Source organism: Pongo pygmaeus, chromosome 2, assembly GCF_028885625.2.
Source record: "Pongo pygmaeus isolate AG05252 chromosome 2, NHGRI_mPonPyg2-v2.0_pri, whole genome shotgun sequence".
Classification (NCBI taxonomy): Eukaryota; Metazoa; Chordata; class Mammalia; order Primates; family Hominidae; genus Pongo; species Pongo pygmaeus.
Genome location: NC_085930.1, coordinates 151,711,966 through 151,726,408, shown reverse-complemented (window position 1 = coordinate 151,726,408; position 14,443 = coordinate 151,711,966). Strand labels below are relative to the sequence as shown.

Genomic DNA, 14,443 nt, shown 5'->3' with positions numbered 1-14,443 from the left:
TTCCCAACAATCCAAATGCCCATTTATTAAATCCACACAAATGCCCATATTGTGCAAGGACACACAGGGGTTTTCTCTTTGTTCCCACTTCCATTGGAGAACAATAGAAGAACGCAAAATTTTTAAAGACAGTAACCTGTGCTTTGTGTTTGTGATACCATCTCTTCCTACTCATTAAAAAAAATAAATAAATAAAAATAAATAAAAATAAACTCCCTTTGCAATGATTTTAAAAAGTGTCAAGCACTTCCTAAAAACTACCAATACAGACTTGCAGGAGAATCTGAGAGCAGAGATTCCTACAATCACACAGTGTCAAATACGAAAACAATTTTGGGGTGATTATCAAACAGCAAAATCAAAATTATTATTTCCCTATATTTCAAAAGAAAAGATTTTTTTCCTTTGTATTCATTCTTAGTTCTTCTGAAAGGTTTATATTTAAATAACACAATGGCCATAATGCAATCTTTTCCTTAGAATGTACAATCCAAAAGGAGTATAACCTTTCCTATTCACATTTTAAAAACCACTTTTTGTGGAGCCCAAAACAATATTTGATGGCAAAGGTTTGAAAAAAATGCAGTTGACCAATTAGTAACTACAAAGTGAGAATATAACCTGGCGTAGAAAGCTCAAAAGCAAAATGAAACCAGATCCATCAAGACCAGAAAACAAAAGCTCTTTATTCACTGGAAAACCAATGGAGAACTAAAAATGATCCTCTCCCAAATTTTTTTAAGAGTGAAGTTTTCCACTTCACTATTATTTCAACTATATCTCTTAATGAAAAGGGGAGTGTATATGAACAAGAAACAGTATATTCAAAACTTAGATTCTTACTTTTGATTTTCTTCTTCTTCTGATTCTTCATGCTGGTCAAATAATTCCCATTTAGAAGTTGTAACAGCTGAATGGAAGGAAAAGGAGGATGTAATTCCATGAGGTAAACTAGCATTTTTTCAGTAGTACAGTGGAAGCTCAAGCTTCAGAATTGAAAAGTTTATATTACAGAAGTTTTCTTAATCTTTGTTTATCAATTCTCTAAATAGCTATTTCTATATGCCAAATCTCTTTCCTCACACCTACTATATAATTCAAATTCATGAAGTGACGAATAATGTCATCCTTATTTCTGTGTTGAATATTAAGATTTATTTCATTAGAACCTACAAATAGCAACAATTACAGATTATTAGCACTAGGATACAGGTCTAAGTAAGTGTGAAAGACAGGTCTAAATGGCATCTAATCAGTCTAGCATTATGGGAGGGTCAAAGCTTGGTTTCTATGAAACTGACCTCTATGTAGATTTCTACGTAGGTACAGCTTCCCATCTACATTTGCTACTAAAATGCCTTAACCTGAAAGGTTTTCAGGGATATCTCATTACTCTCAAAGCTTCCAAACTGAAGGACCTAAGAAAATTGTAACAGCAACACCAATCATAATAAAAGTGTACATTAGACACAAAACATGATAACATTGAGTATTAAGGTTAAAACGTGTTATAAAACATAAAAGGAAAACATATATACAAGCACACCAATAATTAACGTACAAGTACTTAATTTAAAAAATATTTATTTTACTTTTACTCACCCTGTGCTTCCAATTCAGATTCATCCACAGCTTCCCATTTTGATGGGGCAACTTTAAATATAGGCTCATTCTTCTTTGAGTCTTCAGTTGCATCCACTATTAGGGAAAGATAAGTCATTAACCCTGACGACTAGCAGATGACCCGAAGTATTACGTTCATGGGTATTCACCATATTATTCACAAGCAAAGTAAAATAAGGACACAGATGGACAAACAGTAATACTAAGAACAAGGACTATGACTAAACCAATTCTCTGCATCTGAGGGCAATATTTTTAACAGTATATACATACTTAACAGTATATATGTATCAATTCAGAAAATACAGGTTAGTAATATATTAAGCAAGTGAAGAAGTTGAGAAGTAAAACAAATCTTTAATACCTTTACCTAATCTCTAAAATATAAAACTGCATACATTATTCAATATTTAAACATATAATTCAAATGTACCAAAGAGCTGTCTACAGTTCCTATTTTCAACATGATTTTAGGCAGCTAGGAAAACTGAAGTTGTAAGTTAGAAAAACTAATAAAAACTGATAAAACCAGGTACCTAGGATTATGCATAATTGAGCACAAGATTTTGCCTATAATTTCCTGACAAGACAAAAAGAGAAACTTGCTACTATTATAGGAGGCTGATTGTCCCAGCAAAGAAATGTGACCAGAAAAAAATGCTTCTTCTTGGCCTTTTATATACATAGCATACAAATAAAGGTATTACTGGGTATATGAATTTTGAAAACATCAGAAATAGAAAAGTTAATAACTTGATATGTTCATGAGAAACTATAACCTTTTTCCATATCAGCATGTATGGAAATTAGAGTTTTGGTCACCAAACGTATTAGCTAGATTTAATCAGTTTGAAATTTGAACTTACAAGGCACTCCATCAAGATCATCATCAAGACTTTTTATAGGGACTCCATCAAGATCATCGATGGGAGTAGCATCAATAGGAATTCCATCTACATCTTCCAGAGGTGCACCATCAAGCTCTTCCTCGATGGGGGCACCATCAAGGTCATCTGGAACATCCTATGGAAATGTGTACTATTATAACATTTTCCTTTGCTTACTGAAGTCACATTGCTCATAAGATTAATTTGTAATCCAGTACAAGCCAACATACCTGGATACCCATAATCCGAGGTACAATGTAAGAACATATTCTATCATCCAGTTTGCTAAAGAAGCAGTTAGTTGTGCATTTATCTAATATTTACCAAGTGCTCACTGGTGCTGGGTACCATGTGAGGCAATGATGAGCAAAAACAAGTTTGGTCCCCGTTATAAAGCCTGGTAAAGGTTTTTGTTGTTGTTTTTTTTTGGGGGTGGGGGGAACCAGGAAATCAGATCATCACAACAATATATATTTATCTGTAACTATGGTAACTGCTACAGCAAAAGGGCATATCATACTATTAGCATACTAAGTTTCACTAAAAGAGGTCAGAGAAGGCTCTCTAAGGTTATGTTTGAGCTGAGATCTGAAGGATCTCAGCTGAAGATAAGTCCCAGAAAGAGGGAAGGACATGTACAAAGGCCAATGGTAGGTGGAAACACACATTTAAGAAACTGAAACAAGGACCATGTGGGTTGCAACAGTAAGGCCAATTAGGAAGATCCTGCAGGAGTGAAAGTGAAAACATAATAGCTTGACTAGCATGGCAGAATTAAACATTAAGGATTCAGTAATTATTTAGGAGGTTAAAAAAAAAAAAAAACAGAATGGTGATGTATATCTGCTACCATGTGATGCATCTTTTCATGCACATATTTTACTTATATAGCTATCTTTAACAAAATAAAGTCATGCTATACATATTGCTCTATTAACTTGTTTTTTCTATTAACAATATATCATAACTCTTATATCATTAAATAAAAAAACTACTCACCAATTTTCACATAAGGACACAAGAGAGAGAATTCCTGTTATATGTAATTTTGACTCCTGGGTTCCAGCAATAAAAATCCACTACTTAATGGTAAGCAATAGATATTTTTCACAAAGAAATGTACCTCACATATGTAACACAGCACAACTCCAAGAAACCTCCACCCCAGAAACGAATTTTAAAAACAACCAGACAAATACAGACTGCCTACCTCTGTTTCCTTTTCTTCAATAATATTTACAAGTCCTAAGAAAATATTTTGTAGTTTGATCAAAAATGGTTCTGGATAAATTGCCCAATCTTCCCATGCTCTGAAGCAAGTCATTACCCGTTGCTAAAGAAATAGGAAACAGACAACAAACTTTTATTTTGGGCTATATGTCTCAAATTTCAGTTCATGAGAATGATCATTAAGATTTGCTAAATTTGCCTTTAAACTGACATTTTTTAAAGAAAATAACTATATATCATTACCATATTTTTTTAAAGAAAAAAATCAATGTCACCTTCTAATTAAAAGGAAAAAAACCCCTAAAAATAAATATAATGAAAAATAAACAGTAACTATTTGCTCTTTACCACCTAAGGTCAGCTCCCATACCATTAGTACTACCCATGAGCCACATTCCAGAAACACTTACATAGAAACTTCTGAAAACTGGAAACCAAAGTAGCCAAGTTTTGACCTGAATCCCTTATGGTCCAATAAAGTACTTCCTAATTCTGGCTAATACTTTACTCTGTATCTTCCTGAAACTTTTCTTTAAATTCTAACTTATGGTCAAAATTTAAGGTCAAAAACTTTTAAAATGGGAGTTGTCTGAATGAACTAAATGGTGGGGTCACTGGGCATCTTCCCAAACTAAAAATTTTTCTTAAAAAAGTCTTCTTCCCATGAAAGTATATTTACTTATTCAATTGTAAGTGAAGTACTCCACTTGGCTTTTCTTAACACTGGTCTAGAGCTTAAAAGGTTATAAAAAAAATTGGTAACAGAATAGACTTTCTAAACATGATTAAAATGTATGTCTTTAATCCAGACAAATAGTATATACCCTTACAAAACAAGTGATTCTTCTGGATGTTTTATGAAAAAAGACTAACATTTATAATCTTTAAACAATACTTAAAACTAAAATTAAACACCTGACAAAATAGTATCTTTTAAATTTTTGATTTTTTTGATAAAAACAAAAACGACAGAATTTTAAAACAGTAACTTCTGTAACATCTAAGTTTTAAATTTATGTCTCATACTTGTCTTATGTACTTTTCTAGCCCTTCAATGCCCTCCCTCCACCCATTTAAAACACTAGGGCAAAAACAGTAAAACAATAAACGTACCTTAAAGTTTTCAGACTGTAAATGGCCTTGAATTGTACGATAGGTGGCATTGAGGTCTGAAAATATCTGACATAACTTTGTCTCAAAACTGAAATTCAAATAACACATTCTTTAAAATAAAATCTGTTCAAAATTCCTTTCCCCTTCAGCATGCCAGCCAATGAAAACCCCTCCTGAACTTAAAATACTTACAAATCAAGAAATTATTAAAAGTCAAAAACTAGGTGTTTAAACTCTAAAACCGTAACTGAATTGCTTTAACTCTTATTACTCTGAATTTTTCTCCTACAAACTCCCCAACAGTCCCTACTAGTTCCCTTTATAAGCAAGAAACATTATATCTAGGATATGCTAAACCATCTCGTCCAATTTCTTTATTTTATAAAACAGAAAACTTAGAAAAGTGACTCGTCCAAGGCAAAAAAAAAACTAATAGCAGACCTAAGAGTAGGATCCAGCTCTCTAAATTTCTTTTCAGAGCAACTTCCTAGGGAAAAGCTTCCCTTTGCCTAATTCATAAAATAAACACAGAAAGATAGCTCTGGGGAACAGAGGAAAAGTTATACTTTTTTTTTTTTTTGAGACGGAGTTTTGCTTGTCACCCAAGCTAGAGGACAATAGTGCCATTCGGCTCACTGCAACCTCCGCCTCCCAGGTTCAAGCAATTCTCCTGCCTCAGCTTCCCAAGTAGCTCGGATTACAGGGGCACACCACCACGCCCAGCTAATCTTTGTATTTTTACTAGAAATAGGATTTCACCACATTGGCCAGGGTGGTCTCGAACTTCTGACCTCGGGTAATCAGCCCTTCTTGGCCTTCCAAAGTGCTGAGATTACAGGCGTGAGCCACTGTGCCCAGCTGAGTTATACATTAATTATAATACAGCAACATAACTTCCTTTTGCCTTAGGAAACATTAACAATGAACTAAAATCAATACGCTGAGGATCAGAAAAGAATGCAGATTCTATAGTTAATAGTATGTCTTTGGTCTCTTATGTTTGCCAGTATATATACTGTTTCTATTTATTATATGAATAGCTAGATATGCAATAAAAATAAAGTTCTCTTTAATACCTATTTGTTCTACTGTCAATAACTAAGAAAGTGATATAAAATCTTTCCAAAAAATTGGTAATTTAGCTTAAGTGTAAGCCAATTTTTAAAAAAATTCTACAAACCATTAAGAAATTCAAATTAGTCTTCCCTCAGTATCCATGGGGGGACTGGTTCCAAGACCTCCCATGGACACCAAAATCCACAGATGCTCAAGTTCCTGATTGAAAATGGCATAATATTCACCTGTAACCTATCCTCATCCTCCCATCTGTTAAATCATCTCTAGGTTACTTACAATACCTAATACAATGTAAATGCTATGTAGAGTTTTCATACTATGTTTGGAAAATGACAAGGAAAAAAGTCTGTACAGGTTCGGTACAGATACAATTTTTCTTCTCAAATATTTTCAATTCGTGGTTGGCTGAATTCATGGATAAGGGACCCACAGACATGGAGGGCTGACTGTACTTCTTATTCTTGGAGGATGTTAACAAAACAATCCTCTTTTCTGAACTCCTTACCCTTAAATACTTTATTTCAGGAATATCAGTTATATCATTATACTTACAATTTTCTATAATATGAAGCATTAGCAACTTTGGCTGAAGAGTTGTACAAAACATCAGAAACCAAATACAATCTGGCAATCTATAATATCAAAAGATAACACAAAATAGGTTAATATAAGGCTAATGTTTAGCTATAATTTAATTATGGCTACTAATTAGAAGAGTTATATGAAGCTCAGTATCACCACAACTATGACTTTGGCAGAGATGAAATTTGTTGATGCATTTACGTTTCAACTTGTTTGTTAACTTGAATGTTAATGAACCTAAATTTTCAAGCAGAAATAACATAAGACTACATGGGAAAACTTTCATCAGTCAAGTGCTTTGTGCAAAAAAGGAAACCAATTCTAATCCCAAAAGACGTCAACTATCTCCCCTCTTCTTAAAATTCATTCCCATACCTTTTTAGGAAGGGGTGTCTTTAAGATGGACAACGACTCAGTAATGCAATCCACTATTTCTTCAGCAGCTTCAGCATTATTAAGACAGAAAACCATTGCATCTCCAATATCATTTTTCCTTGGAGTTAATCCCCGCAAGATTTCTTCCAATTTATCCCTCTGTCTGGACATAAATTGTTTTAACTTATAAATATTTGGATGCAATTTCAAATGCCATTGTAGCTTTTGCTCACAAACTATTTTCTTTAAAACCTACTCACATAAAATAATTCTGAAGACTGTAATATATTCAGTCTGATTTGTGTTGTGTCCCCCAAAATTGTTACAATTTTTTGAAGAATTTATATAAGAATACTCTGCAGAATAAGATTCCAATTATGTTTTCAGCTTACAAATTAAGTAAATTTAAAATCATAGGCATTTCTTCAAAAGTCTTTAAGAGCACCCCAGTCTTACCATCCCATGATACTGAAGAACTTTCATGTTCTTTACTCCCCTTCTTTGAAGGAAGTCTATTACTTTAACACTTCTGCCTGGGATTATGACAGGCTAATTTTTTCTGTAAAGGAAAAGACTGGCTGGGTGCGGTGGCTCATGCCTGTAATCCTAGCACTCTGGGAGGCCAAGGTGGGCGGATCACGAGGTCAAGAGATCGAGACCATCCTGGCCAACATGGTGAAACCCTGTCTGTATTAAAAATATAAAAATTAGCCGAGTGCAGTGGCAGGCACCTGTACTCCCAGCTACTCGGGAGGCTGAGGCAGAAGAATTGCTTGAACCTGGGAGGCAGAGGTTGCAGTGAGCCAAGATCGTGCCACTGCATGCCAGCCTGGGTGACAGAGCAACACTCCATCTCCGGGGGGAAAAAAAAAGATTATATTTTAGGCTTTGCAGGCCATATGATCTCTATCCCCCTGCTGGCATAGCACCAAAGCAGCCAGACAACATGTAGGGAAGGGAATTGACTGTATTCCAATAAAACTTTATTTTCGAAAACAGGAGGCAGTCATATTTAGCCTATGAGCTGAGTTTGCAGATCCTAGATTACAGTGATTATGAACATACATCTTCAGAAGCAAATATACTCAAACAGTATCACACTCCATTGCCAAATGCTCTCACAGACAATGCAACAAGTATTAAGATTTATAGACTGCAGTGAAGTACATACAGGCATATCTCAAAGAGACTGTGGATTCGGTTACAGACTACTGCAATAAAGCAAATATCGCAATATAGCCAATCACATAAGTTTTTTGACTTCCCAGAGCATGTAAAAGTTATGTTTATGCCATATTGTAGTCTATTAAGTATGCAATAGCAGTATGTCTAAAAAAATAATGTATACATTACTTTAAAAATACTTTGTTAAAAATGCTAACAATCATCTGAACTCTCAGTGCGTCATAGTATTTTTGCAGGTGGAAGGTTTTGCCTCAATGTTGATGGCTGCTAACTGATCAGGGTGGTGGTAGCTGAAGGTTGGGGTGGCTGCAGCAATTTCTTAAACAACAATGAAGTTTACCGCATCAACTGACATTTCTCATCACAGGGGATTTCTCTGCAGCATGAGTTGTTATTTGTTAACATTTTACCCAGAGGAGAATGTCTTTCCAAACTGTAGTCAATCCTCTCAAACCCTGCACTACTTTATCAACTAAGTTTATATATATTCTAGATCCTTTCATTTCAACAATGTTCACAGCTTCATCAGAAATAGATTCCGTCTCAAGAAACCACTTAATTTGCTCATCCCTAAGAAGCAACTCCTCATTTATTAAAGTTTTATCATGAGATCACAGCAATTCAGTCCCATCTTTGAGCTCTACTTCTAATTCTAGTTCCCTTGCTATTTCTACCATATCTGGAGTTACTTCCTCTACTGAAGTCTTAAATCCCTCAAAGTCATCCATGAGGGACTAACTTCTTCCAAGCTCCTGTTAATGTTGATTTTATTTTATAGGCAAAAAAACTGAAACGGATTTTTAAGATTTTTAAAATTTCTTTTTAATAGAGATGGGGTCTCACTATATTGCTCATGCTGGTCTTGAACTCCTGGCCTCATGCTATCCTCCTGCCTCAGCCTCCCATAGTGCTGGGATTACAGGTGTGAGCCACCACACCTGGCCGACAAATGTTCTTAATGGCATTTGGAATGATAAATGCTTTCCAAAAGGTTTCTGACTTTTTCCCAGACCCATTGGAGGAATCACTACCTATGGCAGCTACAGCCTTATGAAATATATTTCTTAAATAATAAGACTAAAAGGTCAAAATTACTCCTTGATCAATGGGATACAGAATGGATAATGTGTTAATAGGCACGAAAACAACTTAATCTCTTTGCACATCTCCATCAGAGATCTTCAGTGATCAGGTACATTGTCAATGAGCAGTAATATTTTGAAAAAAATTATTTTATTGAGCAGGTCTCAATAGTGGGCTTAAAATATTCAGTAAACCATGCTGTAAACAGATATGCTGTCATCCAGGCTTTGTTGTTCCATTTATAGAGCACAGGCAGAGTTGATTTAGCATATTTCTTAACGGTCCTAGAATTTTTGGAATGGTAAATGAGCACTGGCTTCAACTTTAAGTCACCAGCTGCATTAACCCCTAATAAGAGAGTCAGCCTGTCCTTTGAAGCTTTTAACTCAGGCAGTGACTTCCCCTCTCTAGCTATAAAAGTGCTAAATTACATTTTCTCACAATAAAAGGCTGCTTTGTCTACACTGAAAATGTGATTTACTGTAGCCACCTTCATCAGTGCCCTCAGATCTTCTGGATAATTTGCTACAGCATCTACATCAGCACTTGCTGCTTCACGTTGAACTTTTATATTATGAAGATGGCTTCTTTCCTTAAACCTCATAAACCAATCACTGCTAGCTCCAAATTTTTCTTCTGGAGCATCCTCACCTCTGTTTCCACAGAATTGAAGAGAGTGGGCCTTGCTCAGGATTAGGCTTTGGCATAAGGGAATGCTATGGCTGGTCTGATCTTCTATCCACACCACCAAAACTTTCTATCAGTAATAAGGCTGTTTTGCTTCCTCATCATTCATGTGTTCACTGGAGTGGCACTTTTAATTTCCTTTAAAAACTCTTCCTTTGCATTGATAACTTGGCTCACTGTTTGGTGCAAGAGGCCTAGCTTTCAGCCAACCTCATCTTTTGACATGCCTTCCTAACTAAGCTTAATCAGTCTAGCTTTTGATTTAATGTGAGAGAAGTGAGACTCTTCCTTTCACCTGAATACTCAAGAGGCCATTGTGGGATTATTAATTGGCCTAATTTCAATAGTGTTGTGTCTCAGGAAATAGGGAGGCCTAAAGGGAGGGAAAGATGGGAAAACAGCTAGTCACTGAACAGTCAGAACACACCTTTTTTGATAAGTTCATCTTCTTATATGACCATAGTTTGTGGTGCCCCAAAACAAAGAACACTGATCCCCATAACAGATATAATAATAATGAAAAAGTTTGAGCTATTGTGAGAATTATGAAAATGTGACAGAGACATGAAGTAAGCACATGCTGTTCGAAAAATAATGACAACAGATTTGTTTGACTTAGGGTTGCCACAAACCTTCAATTTATAAAACACACTGTATCTGCAGAGCACAGTAAGTCAAAGCACAATAAAACTAGGTATGTCTGTATTTAATTCTATATTCTAAAAATGCTTTTAGCCAATGTTTTCCCATGAGGTATACAGGATGTCCTCTTAACATTTAATAAGTATGTTTTTGCTTCTGAAACCAGCTAGCTGCACTGTACAATTGTTAAGTGAGACTAATAACAACACATCCTTCCATGGTGGCCATCTCACAGCTCACCACACACTGCAAATCAAGTGTGAAAGTTATCATGAAGAGGCTTTGCATAGCCACAATCTGATCCCACTAGCCACACAATAGTTTTTCTTCTTTATGTTGCATTCAGAGAAGCAAGAATTCTAGGGATCCCCCAATAATTTCTGTAAGAATCTGAAGTACTCCAATGCTAAAGAAAGAAGTCAATCATGTTTAAGAGATCATCACTAATTTTACCGGGGAAAAGTCAAGGACAAGAGGACACACACCTATACTTGTTAAGATGTTTAAAATTATAAAGCACATGATGAAAGATGTTACTATTTTAAACATTCACAAGTGAAAACAATTTATTTTAGGGTTAACATCTTAATAAGACCATTAATTAAAGCAACCATTACAGTTACTTTTCTGAATATATAATAGAAAGGAAAAATATCTTACTCTTCCTTAAGTGCTCCCTTTTTACTAGGTTCCTCTACAAAAGCTTCTGTTTCTTGCTCTTCTGACATTCCATGCAAGTACGGATTTAATGGTGGTGGCCTCCAAAAAGATCCATTTTTGAACATACGAAAATCTTCCGTCCGCCATTTAGTTGGAGAATCTCCCTAACAAACATTTAGAGTTATTATAAAGGTCTAATTACTCAGAGTCAAAATTAACAAAGTAATTGATTCTACTTGCCTGCAGAATAGAATAAAGCTTCCACCTATAGTAAACATGGGCTGGTGTCTGGTTTTCAAATAAGAACCTAAACAAAACAAACAAACATTAAACATCATATTCTTTAACAAAGAGCTATCTTCAATTAAATATAAATAAATGAGAACTACTATTTGACTATTTAGTTCTAAATAAAACAAAAACAAAGATCCCTAAAGAGAATCTCACCTACTACCACCCACTACCTATCCCCATTCCCTTACTGCAGCCCTAGACTGCCTTAGTGACTGACATTAATACTCAGAAGGCATGCATCATGCGTCTTATGATCATTTTCATTGAACACTTACATGGCAGATACTGTGTCTGGCAATGGAGAGATTTTCCCAATATATAATTAAAAGCAGTGATTTTACACTACTTAAGTGTTAAACTAGTGTCTAAGAGTACCACAACGATTCAGAGGATAAGCAATTTATTTTAAAACTCATTTGTTCAACTGTATCTCACTTATGATTCCTTCATTGAAAAGCATAATGAAATGTATTTTCCTCCTAGAGAATGCTAAAAACAATACTATTTAATTAACCAAATCAAAATCTGATGGAAAATTGGCCTCAATACATTCTACTGATTACTAAAACTGCCTTCCCATCCCATTGCAGAACTAATCCCATACTTTTACAACTTTATTCTTGGAAATATTTTTAATTCTAATAAATTAAAAGTAGTTTTAAACTGCATGCCTGAAGATAAAATATAGTAAATACATATAATGGAACATTATTTGGCCTTAAAAAAGGAAATCCCGATACATGCTATAATACAGATGAATCCTGAGGACATTATGCTAAATGAAATAAGCCAGTCACAAAAGGACAAATATTGTATGATTATACTCATGTGAGTTTACCTTGAGTAATGAAATTACTAAGAGACAGAAAATAGAATGGCAGTTGCCAGGGCTAACAGGCTAGAAGACTGAGGAGTTACCGCTACACAGGTAAAGAATTTCCATTTTGGAAGATGAAAAAAGTTCTGGAGATGGATGGTGGTGATGGTTGCACAACAATGTGAATGTACTTAATGACACTGAACTGTATACTTAAAAATAGTTAAAATGGGAAATTTTATGTTACATATATTTCACAATTTTTAAAAAATGCACACCTGAACATAGGATTGTTGATTTCTCTGTTCATAATCATAGCTTCAAACATTGGCCCTTCACGTACAACAAACTCTATCATTCGATGTATCAGGGCGAGCAAATTCCTACAACAACAACACAGTTAAAGAAAATGGATTCAGACCTACCACTATATAAAACTACACTTGACCTAAGTTACTATAATTGTGCAGAAAATGATTATTCTGCTGACTAACACCGAATTTAATACCAAAAAAGTAACCTGGAGCATATGTTAATGCCTTGTGCATTAAGAGGGTGTGGGGCAGCGGGAGTAGGGAAGTGGGAGGGGATGGAAAGGTGAGGGAGGGTAGGAAACCACAATACAGCCTCATAGTAATATTTAATTTTCTAAATGTCACTTATTTTCCAAAAGTAAAACATTAAATTATAAATCACAACTAATTGGAAAGCTGCAAATATTGATATATAAAATCAGTAACTTAAAGCCTGCATGTTATTACAGCCATCTAGAAATTTACACACTATCTCAGTTTAAAAAAAAAATTCCTAAACCAAGCACTTTTATGGTGCTACTGAAATGTTATAACCATGACTATAATTTATAAAAATGAAAACTATTTAACAAGTTTAAGGCCTGATTTAATAAAAAATCCATCCAACTCCTGTGTTTTTCTGGTACACATACCAGATGGAGTTTTTATTAAATCTGACCTTTAATGAGGCAACATCCCTTTGGACCACACTTCAAACTAGTTCACAATTCATGAAATAGATAATTCTGCCTGTATATATCTTTCTTCCCTCCAAAACAAGAGATTGATATGCCTGTACACTATCAATCAATGAAGAAATTATGTTGCCAAAGCCTTAAGTGAATGGAGTACTACTCTTTCCAAAATATTGCAAAATGGGGTACACGGTGAGATGCCGTTCCCATTTTCTGTAACAATTATTTTCCAATATTTTACCAAAAATAAACATATGTGAGTAATTTTTTAGTATAGTCATTTTACTGACTGAACTCACAGGAAGTCTTTATCTGAAGCTGGGTCCTAAAATCATGTGATATTTTATTAGACTCCAAACACAATTTTGGACAGTGATTATGGTGTCGGGCAAAAATGACTCAGCTTATTTATAAGCTGCTTTTGATTTCTCATTTCACCAGTCCCCCAGCATACACAGTCGGCAAATAACAATCGGGAAAAGCAAAAGGATATTGGCTCTTGGTACAAGGCACACACTAAATTACACCTTTAGCATTCCCAGCTCAAATTACGTTCATATAACTGCTAGAATGTAAATAAATATATAGTTATAGAACAAGACAGACTTTTGTGGCTCTATAATGCCCTATTTCAGAGTACATGAACAATAAAATAATCTATCTCATGGTGACTATAATTATTTTCTCATAGCTTTCAAACAAACCTACTTAAAATGAAATCTCTCCATAGTGAAAAAAATTTAAGCCTAAAGGAAGTAAAAAAAAATTGTATCACAGTTTAAATCTTTACAAAGGGGAAATCATGCATTTAAAACTACTAATTCAACCTCAAATTGTCAAAACAAAAAACTAAAAACATTGTTTAATTTTCGATTTAAAAATTATTTCTCTTTCACAGAAGTAATTGCTCTGCAAATATGCAGTTCTTCAGCATTCATATGGTTAATGACATTATTTTGAAGGAAGGGAGATAATGTAAAGTTATGATTCAATTCCAAAACTCCCCACTGATAGGAGCCAAATTAAAGCTAAGGGAAATTTTATGTATAAGACTAATTACTAGGTGGACAAATGTTATACATCCAGAAACTTGTGTGAATTAAGTCAAAAGCAACTTGACTTTAGCATTTAAGATAGAGGAAAATTGTTTAGCAAGTTTAAAAACAAAGGATTCATCCTAACGGTGAGTGAAGACTTTCG

General features: G+C 34.6%; 1 protein-coding gene across 6 annotated transcripts in view; it reads right to left on the bottom strand.

The window, feature by feature from the left end:
- Positions 1-14,443, bottom strand: part of U2SURP (U2 snRNP associated SURP domain containing) — a 57,360-nt gene that overhangs the window by 16,264 nt on the left and 26,653 nt on the right. For all 6 annotated transcript variants that reach the window (XM_054480300.2, XM_054480301.2, XM_054480302.2 and 3 more), the window contains 10 exons: positions 12,534-12,638; positions 11,385-11,451; positions 11,145-11,308; positions 6,888-7,050; positions 6,483-6,562; positions 4,854-4,941; positions 3,721-3,843; positions 2,490-2,646; positions 1,603-1,698; positions 844-910 (listed from right to left, as the gene is read on the bottom strand). In XM_054480300.2, coding sequence (XP_054336275.1) covers positions 844-910; positions 1,603-1,698; positions 2,490-2,646; positions 3,721-3,843; positions 4,854-4,941; positions 6,483-6,562; positions 6,888-7,050; positions 11,145-11,308; positions 11,385-11,451; positions 12,534-12,638 — 1,110 coding nt within the window. The remainder of the gene's footprint in view (positions 1-843; positions 911-1,602; positions 1,699-2,489; positions 2,647-3,720; positions 3,844-4,853; positions 4,942-6,482; positions 6,563-6,887; positions 7,051-11,144; positions 11,309-11,384; positions 11,452-12,533; positions 12,639-14,443) is intronic.